Source organism: Nansenia antarctica (genome assembly GCF_963989245.1).
Source record: "Nansenia antarctica genome assembly, chromosome: 2".
Taxonomy (NCBI): Eukaryota; Metazoa; Chordata; class Actinopteri; order Argentiniformes; family Microstomatidae; genus Nansenia; species Nansenia antarctica.
Window position 1 is genome coordinate 23,436,205 of NC_137675.1, and position 22,665 is coordinate 23,458,869.

General features: G+C 49.8%; 1 protein-coding gene across 1 annotated transcript in view; it reads right to left on the reverse strand.

Annotated features, from left to right (window-relative positions):
- Nucleotides 1-22,665, reverse strand: part of palm3 (paralemmin 3) — a 30,820-nt gene that overhangs the window by 3,900 nt on the left and 4,255 nt on the right. Inside the window, exons 2-6 of the mRNA XM_080523766.1 lie at nucleotides 6,139-6,190; nucleotides 5,491-5,571; nucleotides 3,196-3,335; nucleotides 2,795-2,867; nucleotides 867-897 (exon numbers count right to left, since the gene is read on the reverse strand). Of these exons, the coding sequence (XP_080379892.1) occupies nucleotides 867-897; nucleotides 2,795-2,867; nucleotides 3,196-3,335; nucleotides 5,491-5,571; nucleotides 6,139-6,183 (370 nt within the window). The 5' untranslated portion in view covers nucleotides 6,184-6,190. The remainder of the gene's footprint in view (nucleotides 1-866; nucleotides 898-2,794; nucleotides 2,868-3,195; nucleotides 3,336-5,490; nucleotides 5,572-6,138; nucleotides 6,191-22,665) is intronic.

The following is a 22,665-nucleotide window of genomic DNA, read 5'->3' on the forward strand; positions in this document are numbered from 1 at the left end:
TGAAATGCAGTTCAGCATCTAACCAGATCTGCATAATGCAAAAGCCATGAATGTATGGACATTGCATGGTGGGACAGTATAGGCTACGGTATTACAGTGAGTGTAAGTGAATGAATATGAAGTCAGTAGATGTGCAATGAATAAATGTAAAAAGTCAATATATTTGCATGAATATCAATATGATATGTACAGTATGCAGAGTACAATGTGATATATATACACAACAAGGGCAAATATATGTATAGTTAAGATACGTATGTGCAGTGTGCATATATTTTTTTTTGTGTGCACTCCAGGGAATTCTTCATATATAATATGTGAGAGGAAAATATTTCAAACATTTTTACACAACGGTATCCGTTTCAAAGCGTTTCTCGAGTTTCATCCTTCTGCCAGTTGCCATTTCTCCAGGTTCTGTGCGAGCATGAGTCTGAGCGTGTGTGGACATTTTCACGCCAGGGTGGTTTTACATCCAAAAACTTGTGTCAAAGTTGGGTACCCATGCTTTTTTGCGTACGCAATGTTTATAAATGAAAGGTGGTGTACAGGTTTTACTGGAATACAGGGATGCCAACTTTCACGCTTCTGGCGTGACTAGCACCCATGCCATCCCCCCCCCCCCCCCCCCCCTCCCCATCGACGGAAATGTTCTCCGGAGATTTTTCGCCCAAGGCAACTACTACGGCTACCCAAAGCCACGCATCAGTCTCATCACGAGTGGGAGGAGAGTGCAGCAACTTCAGATTAATTAAATCTAATGAATTTGAGCTCTTGTAATTAGCCAAAAGTGGTTCTTCAGGAGCAGCTGTTGCTAACAGGTGGCAGCAGACAGACACAGTCATTCAGGACAGACAGGTGACACCTACCTGCCTTGGCCTCTGCCACTGCCACTGCTTCCTATTGGAGGAGGAGAAAGAGAGGGCGGGGTTAGATGCTATTCCTAGACAGGTCAGACCACACCCACATTCCTAAGTCTTAATCGTCGGTCCTTTCTCAATGGCTAGAAACTCGATTCCTCTAGTCCTCTCCTCTGTCCTCCACTCCATTCTTCTCAAAAAGCATAGGTGTGTGTGTATGTATGCATGCATGTGTATGTGTGTGTATGTGTGTGTGTGTGTGTGTGTGTGTGTATATATATATTATATAAGGGGAGGAGCCTGTAGAGCCTTATAAGTTACAATAAGAAGGATTAATCAGGGAAGTCTGACTCTGTATAGCTTTTAACAAAACATAGTGTAACATGAATAATCCGACTCCATTTAATGTAAGACCATGTGCAAAGAGTTGTTGAGTGCTGTCATGGTCAGTGTTGAGAATGGCCATGTGAGAATAAATCAAATGAGGCTTTAATATCATTGTAAACGACTACATCTATGACGAGGCAAATACGTACGTCAAATAAATGTTACATTTTACTCTCATGGTAAAAGACATAGAGAGACAATGAGAGAGAAAGAGACAAATCACAGACCAACATGGCCTGCTTACTTAGCTGGAACCTCGACAGCAAGAATACGAGGAGGATAATGTTCTTTAACATTCCGTTGTATATACCCGCCTTCCCAACCATGAATATTCAAAATCAAGAGCTGTTGGTGAACCAATCAGACCGTATCCTATCAGTTACAGTCAAGCGGCACTCCGTATTCAAACGTCCCCAAAGAGGCTCTGAACTTCAAAGTAAGAGTTTCACAATGGGGAGCTCACAAAGGGAATCTCAAGAAAGGAGGCAGTTTTAGCCTTTCTTCCTCCTTCATACTTTCAAATCGTCTCCTTCAAACGTTCAAACCTTCAAAATCTTCTCCCTCAATGCGTTTTTTTGAGTGGGAGGCGAGTGGAGGACAGAGGACTAAAGCGAGGAATTATGTTTTCTAACACTTGAGCATAAAAGCATCACCCTGGTGAATAGCAGTGCGTTAGTAGCAGCTGTAGTGTTGTCACTTTCTATATATAGCGAGAACAAGACATGAAACAACATGTTCTCAACAACATGCTAACGGTTCAACGGTCTTGAACTGTGCTTTTTAAAGTAGACATAATAGTCTAATACGGCCGTACGCTTTCAGAGTAGAGTGGGTGTATAAGTTTGTCAGTTAACCTTAACAGAAAGCAATGCTCCCCTTCTGCCCCCACAAACCACAAGGGGGAGCAAGTGAGCTTGACCTACCTACTACCTGTGGGTAGAACATTGAATGCACAGGATGTTGTAGATATATCAAGGCCAACTTACCACCCACTCTAATGTCTAAGAACAGAAACTGTAGATGCAGTAGATACAGAAGATGTCACAAGGGCTAAATCTGCCCTGCAACTGACAGACCTAGACAAACTAAGACCACAGTCTTCTGCTACCTCACTAACCAGTCAAAACAGAAGGCTCTATTTACACTACAGGTCGATTAAACATCCACCAAAAAACCAAGGTTAGGTTATAAAACAAACACAACAGAACAGTGGAGAGATCCAGAGAGATTTCTTTGTTCTGGAATAGAAAAGGACATCAATGCCAGCAGTCATGCTTTGCCGTGAGATGAAACAATAATTCAGGAGCCTATGAAGTGCTGTATTGTTTATGCAAAAGGCTCGCTGTTCTGAAGTTCCTGTTGTTGAACACAAGGTGCTACATCAAAGTGCAAAAAATGCATTATTCATCCGAAGAACACCAGTCAGAACTTGAGGAGAGTTCTCTTAATGGAAGGTGACGGTTGTACTTGTTCAACATTTTATCCAGCCCTTTATACAAGTGTGTGTGTGCGTGTGTGCGTGCGTGCGTGCGCGCGCGTGAGTGTCTCACAGTTTGGCCATCTTCCATCTGTTCCTTTAGCTTTTCTCCCTCCTCAGCCAGCCGCTGACTCTCTGTCTGCAACCTGAGAGACACAGAGACACAGACAGACAGACCGACAGACAGACACACAGACAGACAGACACACAGACACACAGACAGACACACAGACAGACAGACTCACAGTTAGCGTTCCATAATAAGGGCCGAGCCACATCAAAAACAAGCATAAATCTCTGACCTCAACCTTAATGAAGTTAAGTGACGATAACTCGCACTGATAAAGACAAGGAAAGTGCTGTCAACACCAACGGCATTCAAAACCCCCTGTGGGCTCTATAGGGGCTGTGGTGAGTGTGTGTGTGTGTGTGTGTGTGTGTGTGTGTGTGTGTGGGGCGAGGATGTGTTCCTACTTGTCTATGCGCTCTTCTATCTCCTGGGCCTGGGAGCCCCAGAGTGGGGAGCGAGGGCCGTCACCGGTGGGGGAGCGGGGGCTCTCGCTGGTAGGGGACGAGGGACCCTCCATCAGCCACTGGTCTCTCAGAGACTTCCTCTGGGGGGGGGGGGGGAAGAGAAAGTGGCATCGAAAGAGGGTCAGAGAAAGAGAGAGAATCACATACTATACTTACATACATTATGATGACGCCCCCCAGAGTACAAATCTCTCCACCATATCATCCCTTCTTCTCTTCCTCCCTTCTGAGCCCTTTCTCTCCAGCAGGTGTCCTGTCCCTTTAACCTCTGTACACTCACACAGGATCTCTCTCTCTCTCTCTCTCTCTCTCTCTCTCTCTCTCTCTCTCTCTCTCTCTCTCTCTCTCTCTCTCTCTCTCTCTCTCTCTCTCTCTCTCTCTCTCTCTCTCTCTCTCTCTCTCTCTCTCTCTCTCTCTCTCTCTCTCTCTCTCTCTCTCTCTCTCTCTCTGCCTCTCTCTGCCTCTCTCTGCCTCTCTCTGCCTCTCTCTGCCTCTCTCTGCCTCTCTCTCTCTCTCTCTCTCTCTCTGCCTCTCTCTCTCTGCCTCTCTCTCTCTGCCTCTCTCTGCCTCTCTCTCTCTCTCTCTGCCTCTCTCTCTCTGCCTCTCTCTCTCTGCCCCTCCCTCCCTCGAGCCTCTTAACCTCTCTCATCACCTCAACTGGAGGTGCGCCGGGCCCAGAGAGGAAGTCTGGTGCAAGCACTTCCTTCCTGGTGCAGCGAGCAGAGGTCTCCTCAGACTGACACGACGTACGTACGTACGCGCTGGCAGAAACACACAGCTCTGCTCTGCAACCCCCCCCAGAGGGCCCTGTATATCACTCAGTCTACGTCTACACGCCGCAGCGACTACAGCGACTTCAAAAGGGAGGTGTGACCGTGTGAAAAACAGGCTTGAAAACAAAAAACAAAACATCGATTTGAGTTGATTTTTTTTCATCTTAATGAGACTTAACCTGGATAAAGAAAGGTTAAATATCAATGGGGGGGGGGGACGACGACTTCTAGAGCCTCTTTAAAAAGCAGTTAAAGAGTAAAACAGTAAGACCTCTTTTCACGACTATAGGAAGTCTTAGGCCACTTAGATTTGCGTGCTTCGGCCTTGTATTGTTATCGTGTTATTCAGCCTTACATCATTTCGGCGGCGTCATTAGGCGATCTTTTCGAGCGATACGAAGGGAGAATGAGAAGCTTTGCTATTGACCTCCGGAGGAGAAGGAGGAGGTCTAGAGAGTGCCGGCGAAAGCCATTGAGAGGCCGCGAAAAAGGACACAGTGCGGGTTTTGTTCCAACGTCTAGAGTAGACAGAGTAGTTCCTGTGGTGCTTTTTCAGATTGGCAGATGACTGTATACAGGAGCACACCGTCTAGTTTACAGAGTGGTTACACACGAGGTTCGGTCACCTGAAAACGTTTAACACCTCGTAATAGTAGTGGAAAGTATTCCGAATCATGTGTACTGTAGTAGCAGGAGGAGTGGGGTTTAACACTTGCAAGTGGGCACTAAGACATACACACACACGGACACGGACACACACACGGACACGCACACGGACACACACACACGGATACACACACAAGGATACGGACACACACGCACACGAGGAATGACGGAATGTGCCCCGGGGCAGTGTAACACAGTGTAGGAGGAAGGGGGAACGCCAATCTGGAAATGGTATGAAAACAATTGAGCCGCCCAGCACAGAGAGAGCAATCACACACACACACACACACACACACACACACACACACACACACACACACACGAGCCGCCCAGTACAGAGAGCACGCAAACACACACATACAAATTATTTCAGCAAAGGAAGGCCAACCTTCAACCCTAGAGAGACTGTCGGGATTCAGGAAGGGTGGGTGTGTGTGTGTGTGTGTGTGTGTGTGTCTGTGTGTGTATGTGTGAGTGTGTGTGTGAGTGTGTGTGTGAGGGTGAGTGTACACACACGCTTTGAGATGGAGGGGAATCGTGAATTGCTTCAAATGGAATTTGGAAGTTAGCTGCTCGCTAACAACCTGGAATGGGTCTGTACAGGTTTTTTGGCTGAACAAAACCATGGCAACGGTTGTATGGTAAAGGGAGAATGTGTGAATGTTGAGGCTTTTTCACTTGTGTATGTGAGAATCAGGGAGCATGTGTGGGTTTGTAAATACAGAGAGAGTGTGTGTGTGTGTGTGTGTGTGTGTGTGTGTGTGTGTGTGTGTGTGTGTGTGTGTGTGTTTGAGACCTTGAGCTGCTGTAGCCTCAGTTTCTCGTCCTCCATCTCCCTCTTAGCCCTCTCCTGCTCCTCCTGCAGACGCCTCTTCTCCTGAGAGAGAGAAAGAGAGGGAGAGGGAGAAAGAAAGAGAAGAGAGGTAAAGGGAACGGAGAAGGAAAGAGAAAAAGAGGTAGAGGGAGAAGAATAAGAAAAGAAGGAGAGGGAAAGAGAAAGAGAGAGGGACAGAGAGGTAGAGGGAGAAAGAAAGAGAAAGAGAGGTAGAGGGAAAGAGAAAGAGAGGGAAGAATGAGAAAGAGAAGTAGAAGGAAAGAGAAAGAGAGGTAGAAGGAGAGAGAAAGAGAAAGAAAGATAGAGGGAGAAAGAAAGTGGGAACAAAGAGATGGGGTAACACCTGGTCACACACCTGTCCACAGGGGCACCGTTACCATGGACACAGGTCGCTATCCCATAATAGTTGCAAAGTCACACGTCTCCATGGGAAACACTCTGGTGTTGTTTTCCTGAGCTGAGGGAGGCCCTGGCTCGCCATACTGCACCCTGGGTAAATTATTCAGTAGCTAAGGACAGCTCAGAGAGCAGGGCTTAGTTTCCATGGTACAGTGTGTGTGTGTGTGTGTGTGTGTGTGTGTGTGTGTGTGTGGCGCCCGAGGGACTCACACTGATCGCCTGCAGTCTCTGTTGGTACTTATCTGCCTCGTCCATCCCTGACCTGCGACACAAGGGGGAGGTGAAAGGTGAAAGGTGAGCACTCAAAAGGTCAGTCAGAGGTCAAGTGATTCATATCGCTACGAGAGACACACACATCTGAAGCATATAAAAAATGTTCATTTAAAAAAAAAAAAAAAAAAGGAACTCTAGGAACTTTGTGGGACTCCCTATTTTCCTTGCGTCGCACTCAAGCGACGTGCTTGGCAGCTCTGCAAGGCAAATGACTGCACTAATATATTTGTTTTCCGCCAGCTGACACTAAAATAGGACAATATTTAACTTAGGGGAACACACAGCCGGAAGCATGTAGCTGCTACTCACACAACTGAAAAAAAGCACCATGAAGTCCTATGAAGAGTCCCATTACGGTACTCACTCTCTCTCTCTCTCTCTCTCTCTCTCTCTCTCTCTCTCTCTCTCTCTCTCTCTCTCTCTCTCTCCTCTCTCTCTCTCTCTCTCTCTCTCTCTCTCTCTCTCTCTCTCTCTCTCTCCTCTCTCTCTCTCTCTCTCTCTCTCTCTCTCTCTCTCTCTCTCTCTCTCTCTCTCTCTCTCTCTATCTCTCTCTCTCTCTCTCTCTCTCTCTCTCTCTCTCTCTCTCTCTGCATCACAGCAGACGCTTTCATCCAAAGCAACTTACAACAAAGACATGTTGTCTACGTAAGTGAAACATCTATCCATCTGTCATCATAAGAATAACAAATCTATGCCTATTTTTATTTACAGTAGAGAAACTGTGCAGGGGGGGGTAAGGACGGATGAATAGGTCTTTAGGAGGGACAGTCAAGATGTAGCTTGAAGAGACGGGTCTTCAGTCTACGGGGGAAGATAGGTAGTGACTCTGCAGTCACATCCATGTCGGAATCACACAGGCCATAAGCCCTTACCTCACTAGGCCAGAGGAGGAGGGTGGGGTCATCCATTTCAACTCCCCTGTGTGACCATCAGTGATACAGTAGAGGTATATATGTTTACTCCACCTCTTACCAAATCAAATCAAATCTTATTTGCTGCATACAGTTGTAATAGATAAGTAATACGTGACAGGTTTTGGGATCTTGCCCCAAACTCAAGAAAGCAGCAACAACAATTCAATAATAAGTAATACAACTGACAAAAAGTGCAATGTCAGTATTTACACCATTTAACCACTAACATCCGTGGTAGCGATCCTATCATCACTAGGGTAGGTTACACAGTTGCTCCAGCACTAATCTCCACAGTAAATAAAAGGTCTGTTTTGCATGTTTCCCTCTAATGGCTCGGGGGTCAGGATCTGGGGAAGGGAAGGTAATCCTACGGATCCCTGCCTCAGGACAACTTCTAACAGGAAGCTTTTTCACAAAGCACCTGGCCAGATTTCCATGTTTCCTGAGAGACGAGAGAGAGAGAGAGAGAGAGAGAGAGAGAGAGAGAGAGAGAGAGAGAGAGAGAGAGAGAGAGAGAGAGACCAGTTCTCATGTATTCCTCCATCAACCATTGGTCAGAGATTTCCTCTGGAGGAGCAAGAGCACGCGAGAGAGACAGAGAGAGAGAGGGGCACGCTAGTTCTCAGGTATCCTCAGGTAGGGTCCCGTTTACCTCTAACAGACAACCATTAAAACTCTTCTACTTTTCTCCAGCTAGATTCTTTTTTTACTGCCAGCCAAAAACCTCGCTGATATCACCCGATAATCCCTTGATGTTTTTCAGGGACTGGGGCTCTGACAGTTTATAAACCTCCGCAGGGAGTCCTCCCACCGTCTCCCTGGGCTGGAGAAGAGCCCAGAATAGCAGCGGCGGGAAGAATAAACAAACAAAAAGTCTTTGATGATGATGCATTGTTGAGCTCCCCAGAGACTCAACCTCACTGCCGATAATTAGTCTTGATACAAGGGAATAGAATGAAGGGGGGGGATAGAAGAAAGAGACAATGAGGGAGCGAGAGAGGGAGGGAGAAAGAAAGAGAGAAGAGGAAGAGAGGAGAGAAGGAAGGAAGGAGGGAGGGAGATAAAAAGATTGAAAAAGTCAGGAGCGAGAGAAACTTCATGCACGTCATGAGAGATAGTGTCATTCAGTGTCATTCACAGTAATCCACAGCTTGGTTTAACAAAATGTACTGTTTGGCACAACAAAAGAAAATATACAGCTTATCCCAAAGTTACAAGGTTAGATGCAACAAGACAATAATGAGGTCTGTGTGAGGTCAGATTCTCCTCCACAGCCCTGGCAGTAACCACGGAAACAACCCCCAAACCCTGAAAACACATCGGCAATCGGGTATGTAGTCTAACTCCTGTTTTCTCTTGGGACATTCTTATGGTTGAGGGAAGAGAAAGGAGAGAAACGCTCACTCCTAAGAGACTGAAGGAGAGGAAGAGGGGGAGCTGGTTCAGTCCTGAGTGGCACTGTGTGTGTGTGTGTGTGTGTGTGTGTGTGTGTGTGTGTGTGTGTGTGTGTGGTCACAGGTAAAGAGCTAGCCTGCACAGTGTGTGTGTGTGTGTGTGTGTGTGTGTGTGTGTGTTCACAGGTAAAGAGCTAGTGCACAGTGTGTGTGTGTGTGTGTGTGTGTGTGTGTGTGTGTGTGGTCACAGGTAAAGAGCTAGCCTGCACAGTGTGTGTGTGTGTGTGTGTTCACAGGTAAAGAGCTAGCCCTGCACAGTGTGTGTGTGTGTGTGTGTGTGCGTGTGTGTTCACAGGTAAAAGAGCACGTACAGTAGGTCAGAGCCAGAGTACATAGAGTCTCTCTCTCCCTCTCTCTCTCTCTCTCTCCCCCACTGTGGCCCCACCATACTGTAGCCAGCGGTAGGTAGCCAACAGTTGGCATGGCTTCAGTACAAACACTCCCAGAGTCTCGGTGTGAAAGAATGTATTTGCCCTGTGGGGAGCCGTGTAGGCTATATGGTTTCTGCCTGCGTAGCGTCAGCCGCTGTGGGAACAGATGAGGGGAGGAGAGGGTTGGCTGAACGGCCTGAATATAGGACTTTGTTGACTGGTTCAAGAAGCCGGCAGGCTGACAAGTCAGTCTGACCCACACAGCGAACCCAGCAACTGTGACAGGTCTGTTGTGAGGTGACACACACACCGTGGTGATGTAACACACACACACACACACACACACACACACACACACGCAGTCACGCACACCAAAGTGATCCTCAGTCCCAACTTAACATAATATGGGCTCAGAAGTGGAGTTCAGCCAAGACCCAAAATCCCAGAATGGGAGTGTGGTTAAAAGACAGGCGTGGAGAGGGCAGAGAGAGGCGTAGAGGGGGCAGAGAGAGGTGTAGAGAGGGCAGAGAGAGGTATGGAGAGGGCAGAGAGAGGCGTAGAGAGGGCAGAGAGAGGCGTAGAGAGGGCAGAGAGAGGCGTAGAGAGGGCAGAGAGAGGCGTGGAGAGGGCAGAAAAAGAGGGGCAGAGAGAGGCCAGGCGGTGAAGGTGATGGTGACACATGATCGAACACAGCTCAGCCATGCGCATCCTGACACAATTACCCCGCCGTTGCTGTCGGCGACAAGGCACGACACACTTCACGGCGCTTCTGCCGTTTCTGCTCCATTTCTATCTCCGTTCGCGAGGAGAGGACAGAAAACCCGAGGTTGATCCTGTGTTCTCAATGTCTCTCTCTCTCTCTCTCTCTCACACACAGACACAGACAGACACAGACAGACACAGAGACACACACAAATTAGAACATGTCAAGCACAGTCAAGCATTACAGCTGTCAGAAGCAGCTATATGATTATTATAGCTTAACAAGTGCTGCTTGCTTGGCGGCTGCGCTGCTCTAGTGTGTGTGTGTGTGTGTGTGTGTGTGTGTGTGTGTGCGTGTGTGCAGCTGGAACGCTGGCTGTAAACTCCGCTAAGCATCCGTCTTCAGAAAAGCTAACGCTTCTTGAAATGACGATGTGACAATGTGACAAACAGTGGGCTGAAGCTGGGGGAGAAAAAAAAACACCCCGCACCCGGGTGAGTCAATTAGTTACGGGGCTTTCATCATCTGTGTGTTCTCCTCTCCCAAGTTCTCCTACAGTGACACACATCAAAAACCCTGGCTCCGGGGGTTAGCGGATGGGATCGCGGATCGCACACACCGACCGGGGTCACTGGGGAGTGATAAGATGGGAGCGAGAAGACTTGTTGTTGTCATGGTTACAGAGTTAATCCGATATCAGTGTGAATGAATACGGACCCCCTTTTTACAAGTCGGAGCGGTCGACATGCCGACGATGATGATGATGGCTCACTTTGAACGTTAACGGTACTGAAGTCTGAACGGAACCACTGCTGCCCGCCCGCCCCGGACCTCTGGGAGGATGAGGAAGTGCATCTGGGCTCCATTAGCCATGTCTGCCATCCCTGAATCATTCACACATAGGCCTTCCTGTTTGATCACCTGTGAGATAAGGGGTGAGTGTATGAGTGTGTGCATGTGTGCGTGTGCGTCTGTAAGTGTGTGGGTGTCTGTGCATGTGTGTGTGTGTGTGTGTGTGTGTTTGTGTGTATATTTATCTGACTTGAAATTGCAAGGAGATGACAGTACAAAGGATGCTGAACACTGCCAAGAGTCCAATAAATGTCACACTGCAAATGGCTTCCATCTGTCTATGAAAGCAACACAGGCAGTACTAGCGGAGCTACGATACGTCTGACATACTTAGAGGAAGCACGGGACTCTGGGACTATCCAAGTCCAAGGCCGTTGGAAAGTGAAATTGCATTCATCCCTGTTTCCCTGTAACAGGAAACACACACACACACAGACACAGACACAGACACACAATGACAGACACACACAGACACAGACACAGACAGACACACACACACACACACACACACACAGACACACACACACACACACAATGACAGACACACAGACACACACACACACCAGTGGCCTCCAGACGATCGGCGACAAGCCGTCCAATGAAAACGAGCCTGACCTCCGCCTTCACACATCCCCCCCGCTGTCGTCATTGGTCCGGCCCGGTAAGCGGACGTTGACACAAATAGATCCGTGGTAATACCGTCCGGGTTCCTGGGAAGAGCTCTGTGCGGAGCCATCACCAAGGTAACCCGTCTACCAACGCTGGGAGGAACAATCTGTTGGAAAACATATTTTCATCACCCCATTGATTTCCAGTGCATTTATGTCTGAAGTCTGAGTCTACTGAAGAAATTGTATTTTGGGTTGTATGTGCTGTTTTTTTAAATAAAGAGGAGAGGAGGTGAATTATTGTGGCATTGTGAGTGTGTGTGTGCGCGTGCATGTGTGTGTATGACGTGCGAGTGTGAGTAAGCAAGTGTGTCTATTGTGGGAGTTTGTATTTGTGTACAGTACCTTTTTGTGATGGATGTGTGTGTATGTTTATGTTGGAGTGTGTGGCGTTTAGTTGGTACGGCTCCAGCAGCACAGAGCCAAGTTTCTTTGAGTGACACATGGCGGGTCAGGGGAATGAAAACACTGCATTCCGACGGAATGTGTGTGTGTGTGTGTGTGTGTGTGTGTGTGTGTCACAGCTGCAAGCAGTAAGCATGGATGGGAGTGTGGTGAGGATTACTAAAGTAAACTATACATCACTTTATATGCCGCTACATTTATCACCATTAAATACCACAGCACTGGTGGGGATACAGCGCGCGCCTGCACGCACGCACGCACGCACGCACACACACACACACACAACACACACAACACACACAACACACACAACACACACAACACACACACACACACGCCTCTCTTTTGTAAAGGTACTTGTTCATCATAAGCTTTTATCAATATCTAATACACTAACAGTCCTATCTAATGTACTTCAGTCCACTCTTAATAGACGGGTCCTATCGATTCTTCAGGTAATGATAAGAAGTCCAAAGCATGATAAGCTGTAAGAAGTACCAGCCCATAGGTCTAGGAGAAGAACATCGGCTCTCTCATTCATCCTCTCGCTAGAACCCTCCGTATGGAAGGAGCTTAGGAGGGTGGATCAATGCCCTCTCTGTCAGGTGCTCCTTTAGGCAGCCTACACACACACACACACACACACACACACACACACACACACAATAGTGTCTGTGTTCGGTCAGGGGCAGAGCCTTCTCAGCCTCCACAGTTCTACCCGCAATATCCTCCCATGGTGCGGTCATGGAACACTGAGGTGCGACACACACACGCGCACGCACGCACGGGCACACACACACGCACGCAGCACATGCACACACACACACACACACACACACTCACACACACACACACACACACACACACGCACGCACACACACACGCACACACACACACACACACACACACACACACACTCACACAACCTTCCTCTGCCTAGTGCTTACCTGATACTCCAACCCTGGAGGCTGTACTTGGCCTAGCCCACTAAATGTATCTCTCTAAGGAGAGTTACCAGGCTTAGCTATGGCAGCGTCTGAGCTCTGAGCCTTTGACAGTCAAGCTTAGCCCCGCCTCCCCATGTCTCCTGGGTGGCGACTAGGCCATCTTGGGACACAGACAGGGAAGCTTGTGAACTCCCTGTACTGTATCATATGCTATCTGTACTGTGTTATTGCATATTGTATGATATTGCATTTCATCTCATTGTAACCAGCACAGCATTTTTGCACTACTGTTCCACTGCAGTACGACGACTGGTCCCGCTGTAGTACTGCCATCACAATCACTTTATTCTACTTTTTTATTACCGTATTATTATTATTATTATTTATTACCGTTGTAACCAGGGAGTAGCTAAAAGGACTGTAGAATTTAGGAAGGGCTGGTTATCTAACTAACTCTGAGCTAAATAGGCAGTGTAGGAGGATACAGGCAGGGGGCGCCAGCCACCCTTTAGACTAGCAGTACTATCGTTAGCATTAGCATTAGCATTAGCATTAGCATTAACATTAGCTAACAGACGACTAAACACACAGTAACGGTATCCCATATGAACAAACTCATTTATTTACACAACTGATATATACATCCCCAGATATATATACTCCCTCCCCGCCGGCCACACACACACTCAATCACTCACTCACAGTACCTAGCCTGGAAAAGGCTTAGAGTCTCGGACTGCAAGGAGCGCGTTGAGGCCTGGTTGGAGCTCGCATGTGCTTCGAGGAAAGCAGCAGACAAAGGGGGGGGGTGACGTAGCAACGCGAAGGGAAAGGGGCTTCTTCGTGGTCCACGACGAGGCGTGTAGGGCTCAGGTCCGGGGGTCCACGGTAAGCTCCGGTGGAGTCAGCGGTCGGTCGCAATCCACTCGTGGAGGCGACGGCTCTGTCCAGCTTGGGTCTCGCTTGGTCCAACGTTAGCAGCCGGCTGCTGGCAAGGCTGGCTAACGGGGACACAGCTAAACGGGCTATCACAGTTGTGAACTCAATAATCACTCTTGGCGTCTTCAGCTTCAGCACGGTGTGCGTGTTACTGACTCCGCCATCTTAGATTGACTTCTCCGTTTTCTCTGCTTCTGCTCACTCTCGTTACTCTCATCACTCTGATTCTCGTCACACTGACGCACAGAGCACTTCCGTCCCTATATATATCAACCGGACACAGCATCCGGGTCACGGACACACCCCGGATATACCACGTCATGAAACATATACATAAACATTACAATAACAATACATACACTTCACGAAAACGTACATGAATAGTATGGAAAATAATAAAGTAAATAATAGGGGCAAAATAGGGCTGATTCGGGGAAACTAAACTGGCTCTAAATTGTGGGCCTTCATAACAGCCGCCCCATGAAACCCTCGGTTTCATTTAACTAGGGAAGGCACACTGGCTAGGCTGCTCTAGCAGCGTGAGGTAGGAGGTGATAGTGTCCTTCGTAATTTGAGGGAGCTCAATCAGGCGTGCCACAGGTCGGGTGTAAGTGCGACCACCAACGTCCACGATGGCCGTCCGCACCCTACCATCCGGACCCGGCAGGACCTTGGTCACTCTGCCTGTCTGCCAGGCGGCGCGTGGAAGGGACTGGTCGATCACCAGTACCACGGCACCTTCGGACAAGTTGTCTCTCTCCCTCGTCCACTTCTGCCTGACTTTTTTGTCAATCTCCATCTGCTTTCTGGAAGACTCCAATTCTCTCTCCAGCCCAGCTATCTGGGTTTTCAGCATGTCCCTTTGCTGCTCCACATCCAACTTCTGATCCTCCATATGTCGGAACTTCCTCTGGGTGGCCTCTCTCAACTTCGTTTGCTTGGCAATCTCCTGACGCATCTGATTCACCTCCTCCTCTTTAATCCTGAGGTCAGATGCCCTTTGCTGATTGTCCAGGGACTGTTGCTCCATACTCAAGGCGTTGTGCTCGTTCTCCTGCTGGAGTTTGGTGTTTCTGACTTGCAGCTGCTCCAGCTCCTTTGTGGTTCTCTCATTGTTGATCTTCTGCTCCCGCAGCTGCTGCTCCAGCCTCTGCTGCTCCTCTCTGCTTCGCTGGCCCGGCTGGTTCAGCACTTTGATGTCCGACTGCTTGGCGTCCAGCTCCGTGTGCAGCTGCTTCACTTCCTTCTCCAGAGACGTGATAGTAGTCTGGTCTTCCTGGGATAGCTTTAGTGCAGTGGCAACCTTCACTGAGTTGGTCACTGTCTCCGCATTCAGCTCTCTGCATTTTGTCATCAGCCGCTTCTCACTCACGTGGGACTTCAACAGGGCACTAGTCAGCTGCTCATATTCAACCCTGAACTTATCCAGGCTCTTCTCTCCGACCAGCTCATCGAGGACCTCCTGGAATTCCTTCTGCAGGGAATCAAAGCTGTTCCCCTCTCCCTCGGGTTTCTGGACGTTATCCCGTAGCGCCGCATTCATGGAGTCCACCCTGGTGTGAAGGCAGTTGATGGTCTGCACTTCTTCGGTTCGGACATGGAGGGATGACGTAGCTCTCCCGTTTCTATCTCTCCACTCGGTAGCGCCTTGGAGGGCCCACCCAAGCGCAGTCTTAACAGCCATCGGGCAGCCTCGTGGTCCTCTCAGCGGAGGACGGAGCGACACGATCAGTGCAGCGTTGTCCGAGCCGATGAGAAGGGTTGGCTCCGCTCCTTCTATCGGATGTAGGTCTACTCGCCGTAGGTGGGAATATCTTGCGCGTAATCTCTCCAGGGGGTAGTCGTAGCGGGAGAGCGCTAGCTGGTCTGCGGTGAAGACATTCTTAAGCCGATATCTGTCCGATGGCCGCCCCGCCGGGGAGATAGAGAAGTTGATTCTCGCCCCGGTGACCTCTTTAAGGTCGCGACGTATCGTGCGCAGAGTCAGCTTCTCCTCAGTCCCTTGGAGCCCCAACTGGCGCACTGCCTCCTGGAGAAGGATGGTCCGTTCCGACCCGTCGTCTAGAACGGCGTACGTGTCGTACACAGCGTTGTTGTGGTGAAGTCGGACCTTCACCACCTTCAGTAGGACCTTGGAGCCGCTGCTCCGGGCTGGGTCTAGGTAGTAGACAGGTGTTGCCTCTTCCGGTGCGCTACCGGACCTAGGGCTTCTGGTGCCCTCCGTGGACCTGGCGAGGGAGACCTCGTGTAGGATGTTGAGGTGGACCTCCTCACAGCGGTTGCACTTTCTCCTCAAGGTGCAGTTCTTAGCCAGATGGTCGCGCCCACAGTTCCAGCACCTCTTGTTCTCCTCGAGCCACCTCTGCTTGGCCTCGGTACTCAGGTTGTTGAAGTCACTGCACTCATTGAACCAGTGCTCGCTGGTGCAGTACGGACATGGCGGTGGACCTCTCCGTCCCTTTTGAGGGGGTTGAGAGGAATCCTTTCCCTCAGGTCGGGCTTTCCTCTCTCTCCGAGGCTCCTCCTCCGTGTGCAGCACTCCTACTGGGCGTCCTCTGTTCGAGCTCGGCCCGTCCCAGCGGTCTCCCTTCTCCCTCTCCTTCTTCGGCTCAGCGTAACCCATGGCGTCTACGTTGGTGTCATGCACTTCCTCCAGTAGGAACTCCGCGAAGGCAGCCATGCTCAGACCCAACTTCCCGGGGTTACGAACGCGCTGCTGTCGCCGGAACCTCTCCTGCCGGAAGCGTGGGATCTTGCGGAGCAGCCGCTCTACGTTGGAGGTGCTGTTGATCTCGCTGGCGCCAGCTGGGCCCTGCGTCTTCAGCATTCCAACCAAGGTGTGCACGCGGAGCGCGAAGTCATCTAGCGCCCGTTCATCCTTGATGGGGGCCTGCTGTTCGAGGGCTTGCAGTTCAGCAAGGGCGTGGTTCCAGGGACGACCGTAGCGGGCATCCAAGTCGGCGAGCGCTCTGGTGTAAGGTGTCGGTGCGGAGGCATGGGCCAGAACCATGTTGTGGGCTCTGGGGTTCCTCACATGCTGAAGGAGAATCGCATATTTGTAGGACTCTGAGCAGGAGTCGTCCAAGAGCGTGTCTAGGCAGATGCGTAGTTCCACATACTGGCTCCTGTCCTCGTCCTTGAAGAAGGGGAACTTGGGTCCCTCCACCTGGGGAAACATCCTGTAGTGGATGATCGGGGCTGGAGTGACGGTCTGGGTGTCCGGCCTGCATGCCTCTTGGTTCACTGGAGGACCTAGGGGTGTGCTACGCTCTTGGGGAATGGCTCCCCTCCCGGGCAGCGACGCTGGCTCCCTCTGGGCCGCGTAGCGGTCGGGTCCCTGGTCCTCTTCTTTCCAGGTGGTCAGCTGGGCCTGTAGTTGGACAGTCATGGCGGGGGTCATGGAGCCATCGGCGGGGGGTTCAGGAGATGGCACTCGAGAGGGCCGTGCGGATGATGCTCTGGAGCTACGGGCCGACGGAGCTCTGCTGATGCACACGTCGCGCATGGTCTGCATCATTTCCTCCATCTTCTCCGCGTGCAGTTGCTCTCTCGCCATCTGCCTCTCCGCCGCGCGTTCCGCCCCCTCCATCTGGAGGCGCTCGCGCTCGAACTGGATGCGTTCCCTCTCTAACGCCTCCTGGCGCTGTCTCTCCGCCGCACGTTCCGCTCCGTTCATCTGCCTCTCCGCCGCGCGTTCCGCCCCCTCCATCTGGAGGCGTTCACGCTCGAACTGGAGGCGTTCCCGCTCTAACGCCATCTCGGCCTGTTGGCGCTCCCGTTCTAACGCCATCTCGGCCTGTTGGCGCATACATTCTGACAGCGCGGCACTACTCCCTCTGGAATGCATGCTATCCGCCCCAGAGGCAGAACTGCCCACGGAAACCCTGGACCGGGAGGAAGCCACTGAACGGCAGGAGCTAGGTCTCGAGCGCGCCGTACTGGGAGGCAGATCGTTAAGGCTGAGGCCCTCCCTCTTCCGCCCGCAGGCGCTGTCAGACCGGGCCTCTCCTTCCTGCTCTTCCGTTTCTACGGCAAAACCCTGCTGTTCTGCCATCTCATCCTCAGGCTGGTGCTCTTTGATGGCTGTCTCGGTGCTAGCCACCCGCGCGCCGGCGGACACCTCGGCCTCTCCGACCACTGTATCCCGTGGAGTGCGCTCCTCACTACCACTCAGTGAGCTTTCGAGCTCAAGCTCATACTCTTGTAACCTCGGAGGCAACCGCGGGACTCTCTGTGGTCGTGGCTCTGGCTCAGGGGGCGGAGAAGGGGGGGTAACTGTCTTGTCTGGTTGGCTGCGCTCAGCCATGCTATCACTACACAACCTATCCGGCTCGAAGGACCAATTGTAACCAGGGAGTAGCTAAAAGGACTGTAGAATTTAGGAAGGGCTGGTTATCTAACTAACTCTGAGCTAAATAGGCAGTGTAGGAGGATACAGGCAGGGGGCGCCAGCCACCCTTTAGACTAGCAGTACTATCGTTAGCATTAGCATTAGCATTAGCATTAGCATTAACATTAGCTAACAGACGACTAAACACACAGTAACGGTATCCCATATGAACAAACTCATTTATTTACACAACTGATATATACATCCCCAGATATATATACTCCCTCCCCGCCGGCCACACACACACTCAATCACTCACTCACAGTACCTAGCCTGGAAAAGGCTTAGAGTCTCGGACTGCAAGGAGCGCGTTGAGGCCTGGTTGGAGCTCGCATGTGCTTCGAGGAAAGCAGCAGACAAAGGGGGGGGGTGACGTAGCAACGCGAAGGGAAAGGGGCTTCTTCGTGGTCCACGGCGAGGCGTGTAGGGCTCAGGTCCGGGGGTCCACGGTAAGCTCCGGTGGAGTCAGCGGTCGGTCGCAATCCACTCGTGGAGGCGACGGCTCTGTCCAGCTTGGGTCTCGCTTGGTCCAACGTTAGCAGCCGGCTGCTGGCAAGGCTGGCTAACGGGGACACAGCTAAACGGGCTATCACAGTTGTGAACTCAATAATCACTCTTGGCGTCTTCAGCTTCAGCACGGTGTGCGTGTTACTGACTCCGCCATCTTAGATTGACTTCTCCGTTTTCTCTGCTTCTGCTCACTCTCGTTACTCTCATCACTCTGATTCTCGTCACACTGACGCACAGAGCACTTCCGTCCCTATATATATCAACCGGACACAGCATCCGGGTCACGGACACACCCCGGATATACCACGTCATGAAACATATACATAAACATTACAATAACAATACATACACTTCACGAAAACGTACATGAATAGTATGGAAAATAATAAAGTAAATAATAGGGGCAAAATAGGGCTGATTCGGGGAAACTAAACTGGCTCTAAATTGTGGGCCTTCATAACAACCGTACTTGTTTTATTATTGCTGATTTTGTATTCTGCTGCAATGCCAATGTCAAAGAACCTGAACCGAAGAATTGTACTTGTGTACTCGTACATTGGATGTAAGAAAAGCAATTCTGATTCTGATTCCAGGGTTCCCACACCTTCTGAAACATCAAATTCAAGCACCTTTCAAGGACTTTCAAGACTCAATTCCCAACACAAGAGAGGCTTGAATGTGTGAACACTAGATGGTCTCTTGCCTTCTCTACCACAGCACAGCAAACAATATATTGTGAAATATGTGTAAGTTAAGCAATACAGAGACTTATTTACTAGTTGACGAGCTAAGTATTTTTTTTTTGAATAGGCCTATATATTATACTTTTTTTGAGAGAGAGAGGGAGAGAGAGGGGAATTCAAGCACTTTCAATGACCCATGTCTATTTTCAAAAACTTTTAAGACCGTGATTCTTTTTTTTCAAATTCACAAACTTTCAAGGATTTCAAGGACCTGTGGGAACCCTGTGATTCTGACGGCCCTGCTGACTGTGAGTAAGCAACGACACAGAGGTTGTGAGTGAGACAAACTCAGGTTGAACACTACGCTCTCCTGACAGTAACTGTTTTTGTTCCTTGTCTCTGCGTGCGTGTGACTCATGCCTTCATGATCTTTATCACATCTCAGGCTATGTGTGTGTGTCTGTGTGTGTGTGTGTGTGTGTGTGTGTGTCTGTCTGTCTGTCTGTCTGTCTGTGTGTGTGTGTGTGTGTCTGTCTGTGTGTGTCCATGAGAATCAGACTGCTTCCCCCCCCCACCCCCCCCGGCCCTTTGAACAATGAATTGGAATGCCGAGAGGGGGAGGAATTCCGTTAGGGTGTGGTGGGTCACTACTGGGGTATGCGGGGGGGGGAGGCGGGGTGAGGGAGAAAGGATAGAGGTGAACGTCCGGGGTCTGGTGTCTAGAGACGCTCTTCAAACAAAGCCTGACAGCTTACAGACACTGATACAACACAAAGGTGAAGAAAGTCACCTGCCTGGAATACCAATCCACTGACGTAGACCGGGGGGGGGGGGGGGGAGAGAGACATAGAAGATAAGGAAAAAAGACTAAAGAAGATGAAGGGACCTGCGGAGAGAGAGAGGCCCCGGGTTGAAACACCTGTTCTGACGAGTACTGACAAGACACTGTCGACTGCCTCAGAATGCAAAACCTTCTGTCACCCTGTCACAAGCTGCCTGTACGCCTGCCCGACTGACTTATCACACACACACACACACACACACACACACACACACACACAGAGAGACACAGACAGATACACACACACACGCGCACGCACGCACACACACACTCACGCACACACACACACACAGACACACACACACACAGAGACACAGACAGACACACACACACTCTCTCACACACACACAGAGACACACGCGCACGCACGCACGCACGCACAGACACACAGACAGACACACACACACACAGACACACACACACACAGCTTCCAATAGACAAAACAAAACACACAGACAAACGACCTGACACCTGTAAGGCAGCTGGTAGACACCAGGGATCGTTACAGGTTCCTGAGCGCCGCTGATGTGTGTCAATGTTTACCTCTATCACGGCAGACAACCAGTCAGCCTTCAGTGTCCTGAGTGACGTGTCACCACCAACAGACCCGATACAAACAAACACGGAGAACACTTCCTGCTCAGGCGGACGTTGAAATATTGTTCTGTCACCTGACCTCCTTTTTTTGGTAAGAAACTATTTCAGGCTCGTCCCTAATGAGTCTTCTGAGTCACCTCTGCATGCGCACGCCCATACAGGCTGCTGCAGAATCGTTCTAGATCGTGGATGTGTGTGTGTGTGTGTGTGGCATGTAATGGCTTGTTCTAGTGGTTTCCCTCGGTCTGCATCCAGCTGTGGGTTTAAAGTATTGAAATAGTTCTGGGTTTTATGTGTGTTTTTGATCTGGGTGGTGTGTGTATGTGTGTGTGTGTGTGTGTGTGTTAACCATGAAACACGGTGGTGTGTGTATATGTGTGCCTCGCTGAAACAGGTTTGGAGAGGAATGCAGGACTAGTGTAATCCGGTTTCGGTTCATCCTCACTGTTGTCATTGGGTGAAGATCAGGAGCCTGTGTCCCTGAGGGGCCTAGCAGCTTAGCTTCTATGTGGCTAAGCTACTGTAGCATGAAGCTAAGCTACACAGAGGTAAGCTTCGATAACATCAAAGCTAACAAAGGGATCACAAGTAGGCTACGTCGATAAGGTAACTTACACACAGGGTTCATCCTGAACACATTTGCATTGAGGAAAAGAATTTCAAATTCAGCAATCAGCATACTTATCTTGTGATTACAGACTACAGAGTCGTCAGACTGCAGTTGAGTAAGTTAATGTTCTCTAGAGATGCAGAGTCACCTTTTAGCCCTGTCAACGTTCTAATGTTTAACATTCCGTCATTATCTCAAAGGACAAGCAGACTCGCATTCAAACCCACTCAGGAGGAGAGAGATAACATTTACACATTATCTTAGTGAACCCTGGTGTTATATCAGTCAGGAGAATGGGTCTATAATTCAATGTGTCGTTGAAAGAAGAAGAACTGGGTGAGCAGCAGAATGTACTATCCTGTTCCTGTTTGAAGTATTTTAGAGCCCCCCCCCCCCCCCCGCCCCGACTAACATTAACCCCTAGAGGACTGTGCCACTGCCACCTCCACCGCAGTTTCGATTGGTCCTTTGGTTAGTCTGGTCACTTTCGATTGGTCCTTTGGTTAGTCTGGTCACTTTCGATTGGTCCTTTGGTTAGTCTGGTCACTTTCGATTGGTCCTTTGGTTAGTCTGGTCACTTTCGATTGGTCCTTTGGCTAGTCTGGTCTAGATGCACAGAACCTGCCCGACTCAAGCTGCTATCCTGATGTCTGCAGAGGTCATAGGTGACACAGTGTTCCCATACCTCATCACTGTTGGGGTTCACTGTGAACTGGGTCAACAGCACTATCACACCACCAGGGTAGGACCAGGGTCAGGGGGGGCTTCAGTGGGATAACATAAGCCCACCATAGTGTCTCTAGGCAACGTGAACCTCCCTTCAGAGACTCCCCCAGGCCAACACACCAAGGGTCATAAAGGGCATCTTGGCCAATCCAAATGCTAACCAATAACCTGTGGGGAATGTTAGTCATAGATACAGATAGCAGACATGCAACATCTCAACAACAACATCGGTCGATGCATTCCGGTTGCTCAACGGACGGACACCCAAGACCTTCTGAAGTTGCCACCTCATTCTCTCACATCTCTCTCTCTCTCTCTCTCTCTCTCTCTCTCTCTCTCTCTCTCTCTCTCTCTCTCTCTCTCTCTCTCTCTCTCTCTCTCTCTCTCTCTCTCTCTCTCTCTCTCTCTCTCTCTCTCTCTCTCTCTCTCTCTCTCTCTCTCTCTCTCTCTCTCTCTCTCTCTCTCTCTCTCTCTCTCTCTCTCTCTCTCTCTCTCTCTCTCTCTCTCTCTCTCTCTCTCTCTCTCTCTCTCTCTCTCTCTCTCTCTCTCTCTCTCTCTCTCTCAAACCTTCTTAACACAATCATTTGGATTTCACACTGCATGCATAGATTAAGTGTGCTCGGTACGAGACAGTTCATATCTGCCAAGTTGTCTGTGACCATGCAAATGTTATTCAGAAAATAAGAGGAAAATAAGAGTCCCTTTCACTGTCTGCAAACCTGTTTGCATCAATTAGCAAGAACAAGTGAAAGTCACACAAAGACACACCCTTGCCCACAAAGAAACAACTGTCAGTAAGAGAAGAGAGCAAGAAATGTAACGCCAGCCTCACAATGGTAAATGTTGGCATTGGC